Raw genomic sequence first — 16,669 nt, 5'->3', positions numbered from 1 at the left:
CCACTGACTTTCCATCAAGTTTCCTCTCGTTAAAGAATTGCTCACTCAACCTCCTCCTCCTCGTCTTCACTCTCTTGCATTTCGGAATGCTCTGAAGTGCTGAATTCAGCAGCAGATTCAGGTTCCATTTCATTCATTCCATCATTGTCTTGATTGTCATTTCCTTGTGATTCAAATTCATGAGCAATGAAAATCACTCGAACTGCAACTACTTGTTGTGATACTGAATCTCTCTTAAACAAACACGCATAACATCCATCACCATATCCAGAAGAAGAAATTATTCCAAAAGGTACTGGAATGTAATTGCCGTGTGATCTCTTCTCGGCACATTCAATGACATAACTTTGCCAATCATTCTCCGTTTTAAAGGAGAAATGTTGTTCCAAAGTGGACAATTTTCGAGAGTTCACGAGATTAAAATCCTTCAACACGGATTCCTTATTGAAATAGTGCGCGTCGTAAATTCCAGCCATTCCGGTGTCCACATCGATGCCACATGTCATGAGGTACCAACCTCCTTCGTGTTCTTGTGGTTTAAAATCACTTGGTTTGAGAGAGTCGGTTTCTTCAATAAGAGAATTCTCATCCTGTTCATGTTCTTCCTCTTGAAAGATGGATTTTGGAACTTTCCAAAATTGTTCAGGATTTGAGGTCAGAAGTGAGTCCACAAAATCTTGATGAATCACAGCTAATTGATGGACAAGTGAATAGTCATAATTCATATGTTCGAAGGGCTCTGTCAAGGACATTTCATTCTCTGAATGAGATTCTTCATCTTCTTTGTTCATTTCCTTTTGTGGATTCATCTCTTGTTCTCTCTCGTTGTCTGTTGAAGGTGAATATTGAATCCATTTCCATACTCCTGGTTTCACATTCTCAATCAGTGCTCCTGAAGGATCAATCAATGGATCACACACTTTCAATGACTTGCTTTCAACTTGAAAGAGTTGTTGAGAGCAGAGAGTTTCAAATTCTTGTCTTTGTTTTTCACAAAGTGCCAATTTTTGAGAGTTCTCTTGCGACTCGATTGCTGTTGCGTCATCCTTGTTGTCCATTGCATTGATTTTTGGAATGAGAATTCCAATAAATATTTTTGGATTTTCATAAATTTCTAACAAATCAATGGACGAGGTTCCAAAACTGCCCCTCTCAGCATTTGCAATCTTAATAATTCCAGAGGACTTTATACAATGTTTCATGTCGGTGATAAAGTAACGATAACACATTCGATTGATTCGATCGTTGTTTAGCCATTCATTGTACATGATGGGTGCACCCAAGTATTGACTAAATTCTTCTGGTTGAAGTTCAATGTAATTGGGACTCAATGCTTCTCCCAATTGATCTTTCATTCTTAAACATCTTTGAGAGAGATGAATATATTTTAAAGATAATAATATATTATAATATAATAATGAATATATTGAACAATGACGAATAATAAAACACTCACACTTACCCAATTCCTGCAATAATCTCCATTTCATTATACTTGTCCAAAGGACATTGATAACCACAAGCAATTCGAAAATGTTTTCCAAATTTTTCTTCCAAATCTGTGACTTTTTCTAAAAGTTCCAAGTTCACCATTTTTGGTTTCATTTCTTGTTCAAAAGTGGAAAACTCTAAATCACTCTTAAATGCTTGTTCGTCAAAAATATCCTTTACCAATTGATAGGGAAGCTTTTCAATCTCATTCCATGAAAGAAGAGGTACAAACAATGAAGAATGAGTTGCCTGTTGTGTTTGGTCATCATGAACAAATGTGGAAATGCATTTTGACGTTTCACTCCAAAACAAAGGAGTATGCGAGTCGATGGTTTTGAGTGTGTAGATCTTTCCTTGTGATTTGGAAAAGAGAGAATTTTGAGAAAAGGGTTCTGGTTGGTAGAGAAGGCATTTGTCTTTGGTTTGAATGAGTAAACCAATGGAATCGCATCGAAGGATATTGGAAATGTCAGTTGTCAACCATTCCAAATGTTGAATGACTGCAATCGATAAGATATTCTCTTCGTGATGTATCCATATGAATTCAAACAATTTTCCGTTCTGCAACACAAAACTTCTCAATCTTGTGCCGTTTTCTAAATATGGAAAAAATCGAGCTTTAACATCTGTCTTGAAGGAGAAACCTCTCGTCCATGTTTCATCTCTAAATGCAATGGGGCTCGAAATGTCAAATTCTCTTCTACTCAAATCGTAACGATACACCATCCCTCCAAAAAGTATTGCATTCAGAGCATGTTTGGTTTCTTTGATATTTTCACATGGTACGATAAGATGATAACTTTTTTCAAATCTTTTAGGAACAGTGTCATCATTGGGATTTTCTGTGTAAGGAATTTGAAAACCTCTCAAAGGTTCCAACATCATTTCTTTTCCTTGACTACTGGAAGCATTCACAATTTCTATTTTGGGAACTGAATAACCTGTGTGTGATTCAATAAATAAGGCTCTTCCTCCCACAAAACACACAAATCCATAGTCGTCGCATGTTTTTTCTGGGACATCTTTTTCAATAAGTGTTGGAAAATCTTTCAAGGTGCACTTCTCGAACACATGACGATTCTTTGAGACAGCTTTTGACATCTCAGCAAAAGCTCGACATTCATTCTTGTTCGAAGAAGAGTTGTTTCCAAGAAGAGAAGTCTCCCAATCGATTCTAACATTCTCTAAAGCATTGGCTATTCCTCTTTCCGTGTTGGAACTTGACGAAGAGAAATGAAGATCTTTTTGATCGAGCTCAAACAAGGGATAACAACGAATATCATTCAGATCTGAAATCTCATAGATTGAAAAGAATGTTTTACCTGAACCAGAGGTACCACAACGATCGTGTTCCTCAGTATCATCATTTCGTATGGTATTCTTGATCGTTTCTTCTTCTTTGATCATCACGTATTGCTTGCCAAACGGTTGAATCAACACCTGCTCCCATGATCTCATAACCTTTCCTCCAATGGTGGTAGTTGCTGGAGAATACCTCTTGGGTGTGAGTGGTCGTCGTGGTGGAAGTGGCATTTTTTCGATTGAGAAATAGCCACGTCTAATCTTCTCATCAATAAAGAATGGAAAGAGCGCAGATTTGACATAAAAGGTATGGTATGGAATTCAGCGTTCAGGATTGTTGTGGTAAATCTTGGAGGTGTAACCTTGATTTTGATTCTGAATTGTAAATTATTTGAGGTAGATCACAAAGGATGCAAAAGGAGTCATACGACCCAACAACATAATAATCTTTGTGCACACTTCACTTTCAAAAATTCAAACATTGCTCATGTTTTAAAATGTCACGTTTAATAAGTCACTATATCATTGATGAGAGTAATCAAATACCGAATCCAATAGATTCACTATTCCACCAAAGACAATGATGAAATCTTTCCAGTATTAGGATCTCTCACAATATTGTACTTGGTCATTTCCACAATACCATCATTAAAACCTTTCATATTTCTCAAATCTTCAATAATCTTTTGGGTACCAAAGTAAGGATGACTAATCACAGAGTTGTCAGAGAAACCATGTCCCAGAGTAATACATTCCACGCCATTAATGTTGACCACATGACCTTGATCAACCACTAAATTATACACATAGTCACAAGTGACATTTTCAGGAGTGGTAATATCGATTGGGAACCTCCATTCACCGTTCACACGTACAGGATGGTATGGAGTAATTTTCATTCCATTCAAATCACACAATTGGACTTGAGCTGAAGGTGTTTTTGATTTCAAAACACACAACACTGTGACAGGATCGTTATCATTCATGTTCTTGAGCTTGTCTCCTTTTTTGATGTCTCTCGCCTTCTTCAAAGAGTTATCGGCAAGAAGGACTTGAGAATCTCCATCAAAACAACTTCCACCAGCGTTATAATACGCACTCATGTTGACTGGGGTGTAGCTTGAAGAGGTATAGGTACCAGAATAAGGATCGTATCTGCTCTTATTGGATGCTTTTGGTGGAGGAAGTTTACAGAAAATGTCATCAGCCACATTTTGGAGGGACTTGAAGAGAGCTCCACCATAAACCTGAACACTAGGATCTTTAAAGTTGTGACAAGTTTGCATCCAGTTTGCTCTTAAAAGACTTGGCAAATAGTGTCGACCCCATTTTTGGAACCAATCAGATCTCGAGAAAGCTTGTGTCACTTGTCCTTCATTTTGATTATCACTTTCAATGTCACGTATGAGGGACTTGACACGTTCGTCTGAATGTGATGGTAAATCTTGAATTTGTTTCAAAAAGTCTTTCATGACCTTTGTGGCACCATCGACCGATCCCTTATTGGCTAATACAATACCCTTCTCGACACTGTCAATAAATAATAATCTTGAATATTGTACATTGAGTTCATTCAACTCTTGTAGAGACATGACTTCTGTTGGAGAATCTATTTTTTCAATGGTTTGAGAGTTAAATTTGAGTTCTGCCTTGAGACATGGAGCATTGAGATCTTGTGGAACGACATCCAAAATGTAGTCACGAGTTTGCTCAAATTGAATACCACCCATTGAAATGACAATTGATTCCGAGTCATTCTTTGCATTGCCATGAGCATTGAGTGAGCTACCATAAACATGCTTAATTTTGGCACCATTGAGAGGAGTCAACACCAAATCGGCTCTTCGAATGACAGTCGAGAGAACATTGCTCAATAAGTTTACAAAAACAGTGCCCACCATGGTGCAGTCAGGAATGTATGAATAAAAACCAGAGCCATGCAATGCAATATCTGTCAACAACTTGGAATCTAAACTGTAACCAAATCCAAACGAGTGAATGGTAGAATTCAATGGATTTTCCCTAATATGCTTTTCCAAAGATGGAATAATTCCACGAGGTGGATTAATATTACTCTCTCCATCGGTGAACAAAATGACACAAGTATTGGTTTGAGTACAGAGAGGAGAATCCTTACACATTTCCAAGGCACATCTCACACCATCCCACACATTGGTAGAACCTTCAGGTTGCATCTTTTCCAACTTGTCAATGGCTTTCTTCTTTCCGTAGGCTGTCATTTTAGTGAGTGAGAGATCAATTCTCGCCTTATCACTGAAAGGAATCAATGCTAAACAATCCTTATCATTCATGACTTCGATAAATGTTCTTACAGAATGTTTTACCAAATCTAAACGAGAGAATCCAGCATTTTCAGTTGAGGGATCCTTGGAAGTCTCCTCAGCATCTGAAGCCATAGATCCAGAAATGTCAATCACACACACCAAATTACAGGGTTGACGTTCAGCACCTTGCACTGGAGGTTGCACACGAACATGAACTCTTCTTCCTTCATTTCTAAGATGTGATTTCACAGACAATTCAATATCTGTATTCATATGCATTGGAGAAGATCTCGTGTTTAAAGATGGAGAGGAAACCATTTGAGTCGATCGAGGACCTTGGTTGCTTGAGGAACCATTCAAGTTCTCAGAAGCATTCACGATTTGTTCAATCGTATTACGAAGAGCAATATTAGATACCAATTGATCGGCACGCATAGGTTCACGGGTCATGGGAGAGACATTGTGTTCTTCCAACCATTTCTTAATGGCCTCTCTCTCATAGGTATGTCCATCTTTTCCAATGACCGGATCGTACATGATCTCTTGTGTGATGGGACAATAAAATTCTTGTGGATAGGTGTTGGTGTTGTTGGTCTGATCAGTCATGATGATTTTGTATGAAACGTGTGTGTTGTTGAAATGCAAGTGTTTTTTTGTGGTTCTGTTTGAAAATTGAACAACAGTTGTGGCGACTATTTATGGAATATTATCTGGAGAGCAGTGAATTCTGTGTTCTCAGAGAGAGATGGGAATTGATTATTAATAAATTGGCAATCCAACTTCTTTCCGAGTTCCATTCGGTGGTTTTCAGTGGTAATTCTCATCTCTCAAAACCGCTTTTCAACTGATTTCCTTTGGTTGAACATTACGAGAATTACCTAGAGAAATTGAAAATTCAAGTCCTGAAATGAATCAGTCGGTTGGAATGTTGAATGGCCATCATTGTTGGCGAAAGGTAAAATTGAATTGAGCAGGTTCATGTTGATATTCATGATTCTCTTCAATACGTGTTGATATTCATGATTCTCTTCAATACGTACATGCTGGTCCTTGCTCAGAGAGAGAGTCCGATCAAGACAAGAAGAAGAGACACTCATCCTATCGGCCCATCAAAGAACATCGCAATTTTTATTTTTCAAAAAAAATTCAAAAATCCACAATCGATATCCTCCATTCTCGGAGTACTAAGTCTAATCATCTTTCGCATCTTTTTGGCCACAGCAACATTATCAACAACAAGCCTCATATCCATCATCATCACCATCATCATCATCATCATCAATTTAATATTTAAATGAAGGTAGCTTCATCAAAAACTAACGGCTCTCAATCCAATGTGGTTGAGTCCTCTTTTCCATATAAATCGGTTCGTTTGACTAAGAAGATATGCAACGATATGACGACGTTCAGAGGAACTAGAAAAAGGCTCACTGAATTACAGCAAAAGATCAATGAGAAACATGCTAAAATACGTTCGGGAGAAGAAAAGTTGGAGGTGAATGAAGAATTACGACAAATATATGCCGAATTCTTTGAAAATACAAAGAAGGAACAAGAGTAAGTATTGATGAATTCATGCTCCAGTAGCAGCGGGTAAATTTGTTTCTCAATAATTATTCATCATCAATTTCTCGTGATATATATTTTGAAATGGTGAATATTTTGATTGATACATTTTGATCATATCGCGACTCATCATCGGACATGTTTTCTCGTGAAACTTTTCAACATGTAAATGTTTCATACCTCCAATTATTGTGCCATCATCAACCACAACAACAACAACGTTTGCTTCTTGTGTGCTGTTACAACACATTTGTTGTCCATATCAAAATCAATACCTACATCAACAGTTTAATCATTGTAATTTTAGCCCAGCTTTCATTGTTAGTGGAGAAGGCAGAGGAAAAGCAGAAAGAAAGTGGAATGTTAACACAACAAGTAACAACAGCCGATACAACACAACAAGCCGATGTATTGCCTGTGGAGGCTTCATCCAGTGCTCAACCATCACAACCACAACAAACAACAACTCCACCTGCCACCACCTCTACTGACACCATGCAGATCGACGAGGAGGATGAGGAAATGGCTTCAGCCACAGCAGCAAACGTTTCCGATTCCGAAAAACAACCAGCCGGCAAAACAACAAGAACCACAAAGAAGAGACAAACCAAAGGTGCAAAATCAACAAAAGAACCTGCAGCTGAACATACAAAGACTGAGGCTCAACCCATTACGACAGATAAATACTTACAGCTCGATGAAGGAATTCCTGTCAAGTCCAAAGTAGCCGCTAGAATTAGTGGAGCAAGTGAGGAGAGCGGAGATTCTGGGTTTTGGATTTTGGCTTCAATTCTCAAATATTATCCCGATAAGAATCGATATGATGTTATTGACGAGGATAACAGTGACGATGAGTCTTCTAGCTCAGACCGTAAAACCTACAAGCTTAATAAGAATCACATTGTACAGTTACCAACAGATTTTTCACAACACAAGCCCTTCAAAAAGGGAGATAAGGTGTTTGCTGTGTTTCCTGACACTACAACTTTTTATCCTGCCATTGTTGACACTGTACCAACAAAGAATTCTAAGAATTATTATTTGAAATTTGAGGATGATGAAGAGGACGGAAAAACACCACTTCGAAAAGTCAGCTTTAAATATGTAATGGCTGTACCTAAATAAGAAACCTAATAACCTAGCGATTTTGATAACCATTTTACCTCCAATGAACACTTCGATTTTCAACAACTCTTGTCACATAACATGTGTTGACATATGTTAACAATAAACACTCTATTTAATTATTTTGTCCATACACATTGATTGTCAACTCAAGGTCAGCATGTTGTGAAAACATGAATCCAGGTCGCTCCAACAAACTCAATTTGTCTATAAGCAATCACTGAGCGATGAAATTTGACATGCCAAAAATCACAAACAGCAAAAAAAATGCCAAGCATCTTGTAGGTATCAAAAAGGAATACTTGTTGTGTCGTTGACATTCATATTTTGACTTCATCTCCCTAACTTCATTGATCGATTTGTATTCTTCTTTGTGTACTCAAATTGGAAACCTTCTTCTCGAACCACTCATCAAAATTTGGAAATGGTTGTTGTGATGGACTTGGAAATCTCATCATCTCGACAATCATCATGATGGATACAATTGTCGTTGTGGATATTATGGACTCTCCTCTAATTGATCCACCCGTCATCATCAACATTCACTTGTCAAATGGTTTTGTCCGATCCACGCACACGTGGTCAAATGAATCATTCTTCATCCGATCATGATCTCTCTCATGATTATTAAAATTTTGAACCACCATCATCATCATCCTCATCATGGATGACATTTGCTCCGTTTATGACTTTCTCTCGATTACACTCGGATGATTGTTTAATCATCATCACAAATCATCAAAATCGGATACTCCTGTCAAATGACCACGCATTTGATATTGAATAATCGAATAATAATAATTTCATCACAATAGTAGCGCCTTCGATCGAAACAAAACATTCAAACCTGTTAAAAATGTTCAATCTTCACATCATTTAGAACTTTCGAAAAAACTTGAATCGACACTCAATCAGGATTCTTATACGGATTTGGTGGTTCAAGAGAGTGTGAAATTACCACCTGGAGAGAATGTGAATGAATGGATTTCGTTTCACATGATTGATTTTGTAGGTAAAATTTTCTAGTGATATGTTTCAAAACCACTGACTGACGTCATCCACACATTCAATTTCACACAATGAATATTACATTTTCTCTTCATGATGATCACGAACAGTACAACAAAATTAATGCCATATTTGGTCAAATGCAAGAATGCTGCACCGATGAATCATGTCCCAAAATGATGTCAAGTCCTGGCTACATGTATCTGTGGCGAGACCCAAGTTCCAAAAAAGTATAAAAAAGCAACAGAAGTTTCAGCTCCAGAATATATTGCACTCTCGATTGACAAGATTGAAAATTTATTGAATGACACGACCATCTTTTCAACAAGTGGAGATTTTCCAAAAGATTTTCGTAAAATTGTGAAAGACATGTCAAAAAAGATTTTCCGAGTATATGCACATGTTTTTCATCAACATTTTAATGAAGTGAAAGAGAGAAAGATGGAGACCAACTTTTTGTTTGCATTTAAACATTTTTTGTTTTTTGCGATGGAATTTAGATTGTTAAATGAGAAGGAATTGGAACCAATGGTTTCGTGGATTGAACAGTAAGTTTTGTGAAAAATGTGAAAAATGATCATGAATATTCATTCATATGTTATATATGAATTTTTGCATGAACCATATGGATTATATTTTCATCAAATTTCTTGTGGTGATCTGTCAAATGTCACTGTTGCAGATCTACTGGCATTGACGTTGAAAGTTACCTTAAAAGTAAAAAGAAACATAAGAAGAAGGACAATGCAAGCTCATCATCGGAAACGAGCAGTACATCTTCTGCAAGCCAATCTTCCAACAATTCTGGTTCTGCAAGTGGCAGTGGCGGCTCTGACCATTCAACATCCTCCGATGACAAACATAAAAAGAGACACGGTGGTCACAAACGTAATGATTCACTCCGAGCTGAAGATTTCAATCTCATTCGAAGAAGATCTGCTTCAGTCATGGTTGCTAGTGACTCTTCGAACACTTCCTCTGGAAATGGAGGTCTCTCAGTTGGATCTCATGGCGCCTTCTCTGGAAATGGAGGATCTCTCGAATCGGAGCACAATGAGAAGACCATCTACACGGTGGAACCAAACAAAATCTCAACACTCGTTGTGGAAGTTATTGAAGCCTCTAATTTGGAAGCAAAAGATTTGGGTGACACTTCAGACGGATTTGCAGTTCTCAAATTTGAAAATCAAGAAGTGAGAACTGAAGTCATTTGGAAAGAGTTAAATCCCAAGTGGAATGCTCGATTCACATTTATTGTGAAAAATATTTCTAGAGTACTTCATGTATCGGTCTATGATGAAAATAGACTCAGTAAGGCTGAGCTTATTGGTAGTGCCGATTTCAATTGTCAAGAGTTGGCCGATGAAGAGAAACATGATTTTTGGCTTGACTTGAAAAATTCAAAAGATTCTTTTGCAGGTCGAATTCACTTGCAATGTACTTTTACAAGCTCTGAAAGTGGAAGTATGGGATATTTGAAGAAGATTACAAATCTTGGTTTCTATACACCATTGAAACAATTCTTACTTTCTCTCAAACCATCGTCATTCATTGGATTGTTTGACAATAATAAGTTGAATGTTGATGACAAGATTTACAAGTCACTCATCTATTTGACAACCTATGGAGAGACTGATCAGAATAATAGGACCGAAGAATTCAATGTCTCAGTCATGAAATATATCATCCGTTTGGAGGTTGAAAAAACTCTCAGAATTTCTCAACTTCTCAGATCCAATTCCATCAGCACAAAACTAGTTGGCATGTATTTGAAAATATTCGGTCAGGACTATCTCAAGAAAACTCTTCAAGAACTCACACAAAAGATTTGTGAAGAGAACAAGTATTTGGAATGCTCACCGGATATGATTCGAAAGGAGAGTGAAGGTTCCATTTCATTCGATCCTCAAGTGAAGGCCAAGGAGAATATGAACGAAATTATTGAATATTCTAAACAGTACATGCAAGCCATTAGACAATCTGTGAGCGATATGCCCAAAGATATTCGACAAATTACATCGCATCTCCGTGAGCAAGTATTCAAAAAGTATGAAAATGTAGCATCAGTGACACATGACTTTGACAATATCTCTACTCAAATGGACAGTACAAGCATGGGTACCATTGCTGCCTCATCATTACTCTTTTTACGTTTCATCACTCCATGCATTACGGCTCCTCATTTGTTCCAACTTGTGAGCACGACACCTCAAAAGAATGCTCAACGTACTCTTATGCTTGTTTCCAAGATTTTACAGCAAACAGCCAATGAAACAGAATTCAGCGAAAAGAAGGAAGCTTTCATGATTCCAGCCAATGATTTTGTGAGAGAGCAAAAATCAAATTTGAGAGCCTTTTTGGATGAAGTTTGTGATGTGAATGGAGACGACATGAATTTACGAGATAGCACTGATAATACTTTGAGTGAGGAGAATAATGATCGATTGTTGTGGTCTCTCTACAATATTCATGTTCTATTTTATGATAATGATTCCACAATTTATCCATTATTACAGGAAGTTAAAAAGAAGAATACAACAGGAACTCTTGCTTACTTTGAGTTGAGCAATGAAAATGCTACACAATTAGTGGAGAGCTATGAACAACTCAGGAGTATTGTGGGTAAATTGGGTTCACCACCTCAATTGTCACTTCAAGCTCGTCAACGTGTTACTACCGCCTTCTCAAAGAGAAGTGACAATGACAATGTGCCATCTATTAATATCAATTAATGAGCATACTGTGCCACCATGTATTACTACCACTGCTTAATAAATTATCAAAGTGAATAAATTAATTTAAGGATTGGTACTTTGATTATTGTTGCTTGGAAACGTTGGCTGGAATGATTGTTTTGATGCCATGATGATGCGATTTGACAATGACTCAGCATGTCACATACGCTTATTCGTTTCATAGGAGGAATAATCTTGAAAGTATTGTTTCACGCTATATTCTTTCGGTTTTCGGAGACCATCGTTGGCTATTATATTTTCCTTAATGGGATTTCTCTTTTCAACGTAAGGTTTTGTTATTTCGTCTCGGTTATGATGGTCGAAAACTTTTTTCGAATATTTCGGAGTGTCGTCAGGTAAATTATCTCCAGTGATGATGTTGACTTTGGTTTGAAATTTTGTTTGCTCGAGAAAAGCCTTTCTATACTCTCTTCGGTTTTCCTTTCTCTGCTGCAACACGGCTTCGTTTTCTTTTCGTTCCTTATCTTGTTGTATTACTTCTTGTTGTCTTCGACGAAAACCATTTCCAAATTTGCTTGAATTGAGATCCGACGTTCCCAGTTTCGGACCCACCGGATTCATATCTTCCTCAATCAAACATGCTCCAACATTGGAGTTGTTTGCTCCCTCCACTGCCTTCTTCCGATCCATTTGATATGTCTCTTGGGAGAGAGACATCATTCGTTGCTTATTCATCATTGGATGATTTAATTTGTATTTTCAAAAGAATTTTTTTTTTAAATTCTGCCGTAAATTTTGGCGGGTTTTTCATCAAGTATTTAATTTTTGCTAGAGAAACGACAACAAAGTTGCAATTCATGAATCTGTGTGTTACAACTCAACATAGAATTGCAATTCCTTTACTAGTGCTTAAAATGCTTCTACTACTATTACTAATCTTAAATTCAAATGATACAAATTCATCATTCATCATCAATATCTCGACATTTAAGGATTGTAACCACCAGCAAAGTAATCACCATTATCCAATTGCACATTAAACATATTATCACTCAATCCTCTCAACATGGATTGCAAGGTATTTCCAGTAGGATCAAAGAACTTGAAATAAATGACATATTTTCCTTTTATGGAGTCCCATTCCCAAGCAGCAGTGGCAGTTCGATTATCACCTGTGGCAGTGTTTTGAAGTTTGAATCCAGTATACCAAACATCATAGAGTTGCCATCTCTTTCCAGAATTTTCTTGATAATAATCTGGCAAGACATAGGAACCGGGAGAGGGGCTAGTTGTGGAAGAGGTGGTGAAAGTGACAGCTGACAGTGCAGTCACAGTTTGATCAGTGGAAGTGACAGCTAGATCTTGAGTGGAGGTGGATGCCGATGCAACACCATCTCTACTTATTTCAGGTTGGTTCTTATCATGCTCGTTGTCCTCATGATGTTGTTCCTTTTTGTCATGTTTCTTTTCTTCTTCCTTCTTCTTATTCTCTTGTTCATGTTCCCATTTCTTTTTGTGTTGTTTCATTTCCTCATCACTCATTCTATTTGGTAGATATTGAGGAACTTGATCCTTTGGAACGACCAACATGGGTTTGATCTTGGTTTCAAATAATTCTTTGTGATCTTCACTTTCACACTCACATTCACCAGTCTTGTCATTGAAACGAATTCGAATCATGTCTTTGACATTCACATTTTCAGGAAGAGATGTTGCATTAAGTTCTTGAGGAAGAGAACTACTTCTCATCAATGCTGTAGAAGTACTTGTTGGTGTGACATTTGTGGTGACATTTGTGGTGACATTTGTGGTGGCAGTGGTGCCATAATGACCAGCAAAGGAGTAAAACCAGACCTAAGCATTGACAAATATATGAAAAGTGATCCAATTCAAACAATGGAATAGTTGTATAAAAAATAAATGCAATTATATGTGTTAAATGTGACAAAGATGGGTATACATAGTTTAAACAATGTTGAAAGAAACACAAGAGATCACTTACATAATGCGATGGAGTTCTTCCGAGTTCACCATTTCCCCAGAAATCAATCACTTGCACATAGGTGGGATAAGTATTCACAGTACTACATTGTTGTACAACAATTCACAAACCCGAATGTAGAAGAAGAATGAACCATTCATGAATGAATGGATGGTACACCGAGGTGTGACAGATTGCAATCATTCAACTTACTAGACAGGACATAATTGGATTCTTTGGAATACATCTGGATTTTGTACAAAATAAATGAATGGAGTTCTAGTCAATTGACCAGCGTTTGGAGTGTAAAAACTTAAAACTCCAGCTTGGCCTAATTATGTTTCATATATGAAAGGGTTGATGGTTCATATGTGAAGATAGGACGATCAAGCAGGATATCAAAAAATATATTTGGAAAGAAAGGACAAGCCATAATTGGAAATGTATGAAATTATCAATACCATCATGATGTAACAAATCATAGGAACGAACATTATTTCATCATCAATTCGAATATTTAAAAAACATTATGATTTTTACCTTCGATTTCTACAACACCGTTGTATTGCATGTAGAAAAATGGTCCAAGTGTATCTGGTGTAGTATTATAGCTGTTATAGGTCTTTTGACTATCACGGACGTAGATTCCGTTGAAAGACATTGGAGTAGTGGTCATTCTTGTGCGAGGTGATTTTGTGAGTTTTTTTGTGTGAAAAATGCATAACTGTCACCAGTCAATTTTAAGAAAAGTGGGAACGCCCTTTTGACTCTTTCATTTTAGTTGTCTTACTTTTCGATTGTATGAATCATCTTTCATTTACCATTTTGAAAATTTCCTATCTGAATTAGCTAATAATTCACACGAATGTCAATAGTAACCGTAACTGGCAAGAATCATTTCTAAACGTGCAGAAAGGATGCCAAAGGCGATATTGTAAGCAAAACCACACGCGAGTTTTCTCACAAGAAACTTTGAATCCATTTGCATCATCAGTTATGGCTAAGAACCAAAAGACGAAGGTGAACTTTCAATTCGGAAACATTTGAGACTTGGCATTATAGAGAGTTCCATTGTGAACTGTTGCCAAAATTCCAATGTTGTGCATTCAATATGAATGAACAGGATTTCACTTGTGCTTTTTGTATGGAATTCTTGTTGTTGTGAATGTGGATCCATAACAGACAACATTTGAAATGTTGTTGTGACTCGATGAAAACAAATTCATTTTCTTGTTTGTCCTTCATCTTCTTCAAGTTGTTCATTCACCAACAACGATTCATCATTATTCTCCAACACTTTTGGATAATTGCAAATCATTTTGAATGCCTTCTCACAGGCAGCATTCTTACTCTCTTGTTTTTTCAATCGTTTAGGACCTTCCACGAAAATTGGACTTTTTTCACATCCAGGAATGTAAATTTCCAAATATTGTGAAAACATGGAACGATGTGGTGGACCTTCTTGCATGACTCCTTTTGAAAATGAAACATATCCTCCAAGTTTTTTAGAAACAAACCAATTCAATCTCGCAACAGGTTCCATAGTTTGTAAATTTTGTGAAATGTATTGTTCTTTGTTATGAAGTTGACCATTGAGATGAGAAATCCAAGGAGCTAGGCCCATCATGATGGAATGATTGCTGCATGTTGGGCATTGAAAGGGAATTCGATGAATTTCGTCGAGAAGATCTTTGGCAGAAGGTCTTTGTGTAAAATTGGGTTCAAGCATTTTGAGAATGAGGGATTTTTCCATTGGATATAAATCATAGGGAGAATTTTCACAAAGGGAAGAGAGAAAGGTGGAGGGATTGTCTTTTAAGAGTTTGAGATCTTTTCGTTTGTCGTTGTTGGATCGTTTGCTTTTTGCAGTTAACCTGGAAGGAATTTCATCATGATTAGAAAGATTTTAAGGTTCAATAATTCCAACATTCCAATATTAAAAGAAAATGAAAGTAAACGAATATAAAATGAAAGTAAATAAATAGTAAATGCACACGCGCACACAACACCATTGTGAAATTTCACACAATATCATTTCACATACATTTCAAAGAAAATCATTCCAAGAGAGAAAATATCGAATTTTGGATTATTTTCTCTCGGTTCCTGATTCATGTATAATGAAGAGCCTCGATCGTGTTTTGCCGTTTCATGTTTGTGATTGTACGAGAGTCCAAAATCTCCGAGTTTGATCATGTCGTTTTTGATGAGAATATTTTCAGGTTTCTATTTGTGTGAATATATCAATAGATCATGCAATATTTTGAATGAGTTCAATATTCCATGCAAATGAATGTTAAATTAAATATTAAAAATTCCACAAAGTTGCTGTACATGAACGAATGCATTTCTGTCACACACTTACCAAATCGGAATGAGTTATATTTTGTTCACTCAAAAACACCAACGCTTTCAACACTTGTTCCAAATATGTCCACGCCAATGCTCGATTTAATTTCATGTTAATGAGTTGTCTCAATGTGGACTCACAATATTCCATCTGAATGTACAATCTTTCATCAGGCACATGTTCTTTCCACACATTGTAATATCGAACAATATGTTCATGATGGAGAGTGGAGAGAAATTCCACTTCTTTCATGACAGGATCTGTTTCTTGTTGATCTTGTTGTGAAGTAATTAATGGTGAGGTGAATGTTGAAGTGAATGATGAAGTTAGTGGTGACGACAATGAAAGTTTAATAATTTTAATGGCATAGAATTTGGAATCGAGTTCATGTCGTGCCTTTACCACTGTTCCAAATCCACCCGAACCCAAACGAGAAATTTGTGAGAATTCTCGATTCAATCGTGTCGAAAGAGTGGAATTCCAAAATTGATTGTTGGAGAAGAGTGTTCGTTCGTGATGAAAGGTCGTTCGGAAGGATTCATCATTCACATTGAAATCATCATCATCACGATCGATAGATAATAATTTTAAATCATGAATGAGATGATGTTTTACTTGAGCAATATCTTGAAACAATTGATGATTGTATTGTTGTAACATTTGTAATGAATGAGAGAGTAAAATTTGGAGTTTTCGATTTTGTTCTTCGAGTGGTTGTTGTTGTTGTTGTTGGTGATGAATTGTTGTCGGGAAGGAAAAGGTGTCAGGATCCGAGAGAAATGTTCCGACGATGCGATCTGGTCATCATTGGATGTGTCTGTTGGTGACATTTTTTGTAATTCCCTTAATTGACTAATTGACAGAT

General features: G+C 36.8%; 7 protein-coding genes across 7 annotated transcripts; 2 read left to right on the top strand and 5 right to left on the bottom strand.

Moving 5' to 3' along the window:
• Positions 1-41: 41 nt before the first annotated feature.
• On the bottom strand, positions 42-3,024 carry FDP41_003707 (uncharacterized protein; the record flags this gene model as incomplete). Its single annotated transcript, XM_044707041.1, has 2 exons — positions 42-1,365; positions 1,463-3,024. The coding sequence occupies 2 exons, from the start codon at positions 3,022-3,024 to the stop codon at positions 42-44; spliced, it is 2,886 nt and encodes a 961-aa protein (XP_044561767.1).
• A 332-nt stretch (positions 3,025-3,356) lies between these two features.
• Positions 3,357-5,684, bottom strand: FDP41_003706 (uncharacterized protein; the record flags this gene model as incomplete). The annotated part of the gene is made up of 1 exon (XM_044707040.1): positions 3,357-5,684. The coding sequence occupies one exon, from the start codon at positions 5,682-5,684 to the stop codon at positions 3,357-3,359; it is 2,328 nt and encodes a 775-aa protein (XP_044561766.1).
• Positions 5,685-6,372: 688 nt separating this feature from the next.
• Positions 6,373-7,769, top strand: FDP41_003705 (uncharacterized protein; the record flags this gene model as incomplete). Its single annotated transcript, XM_044707039.1, has 2 exons — positions 6,373-6,635; positions 6,932-7,769. 2 exons carry the CDS (start codon positions 6,373-6,375, stop codon positions 7,767-7,769), a joined length of 1,101 nt encoding a protein of 366 aa, XP_044561765.1.
• A 267-nt stretch (positions 7,770-8,036) lies between these two features.
• Positions 8,037-11,509, top strand: FDP41_003704 (uncharacterized protein; the record flags this gene model as incomplete). Its single annotated transcript, XM_044707038.1, has 5 exons — positions 8,037-8,050; positions 8,585-8,777; positions 8,888-8,912; positions 8,965-9,325; positions 9,460-11,509. The coding sequence occupies 5 exons, from the start codon at positions 8,037-8,039 to the stop codon at positions 11,507-11,509; spliced, it is 2,643 nt and encodes an 880-aa protein (XP_044561764.1).
• A 162-nt stretch (positions 11,510-11,671) lies between these two features.
• On the bottom strand, positions 11,672-12,163 carry FDP41_003703 (uncharacterized protein; the record flags this gene model as incomplete). Its single annotated transcript, XM_044707037.1, has 1 exon — positions 11,672-12,163. The coding sequence occupies one exon, from the start codon at positions 12,161-12,163 to the stop codon at positions 11,672-11,674; it is 492 nt and encodes a 163-aa protein (XP_044561763.1).
• Positions 12,164-12,460: 297 nt separating this feature from the next.
• On the bottom strand, positions 12,461-14,130 carry FDP41_003702 (uncharacterized protein; the record flags this gene model as incomplete). The annotated part of the gene is made up of 4 exons (XM_044707036.1): positions 12,461-13,327; positions 13,476-13,557; positions 13,668-13,785; positions 13,995-14,130. 4 exons carry the CDS (start codon positions 14,128-14,130, stop codon positions 12,461-12,463), a joined length of 1,203 nt encoding a protein of 400 aa, XP_044561762.1.
• A 546-nt stretch (positions 14,131-14,676) lies between these two features.
• Positions 14,677-16,464, bottom strand: FDP41_003701 (uncharacterized protein; the record flags this gene model as incomplete). Its single annotated transcript, XM_044707035.1, has 3 exons — positions 14,677-15,328; positions 15,499-15,680; positions 15,820-16,464. 3 exons carry the CDS (start codon positions 16,462-16,464, stop codon positions 14,677-14,679), a joined length of 1,479 nt encoding a protein of 492 aa, XP_044561761.1.
• Between the last annotated feature and the right edge of the window lie 205 nt (positions 16,465-16,669).

This window comes from Naegleria fowleri (assembly GCF_008403515.1).
Source record: "Naegleria fowleri strain ATCC 30894 chromosome Unknown tig35, whole genome shotgun sequence".
Taxonomy (NCBI): domain Eukaryota; phylum Heterolobosea; class Eutetramitea; order Acrasida; family Naegleriidae; genus Naegleria; species Naegleria fowleri.
This window is presented reverse-complemented; position numbering and strand designations above follow the sequence as displayed.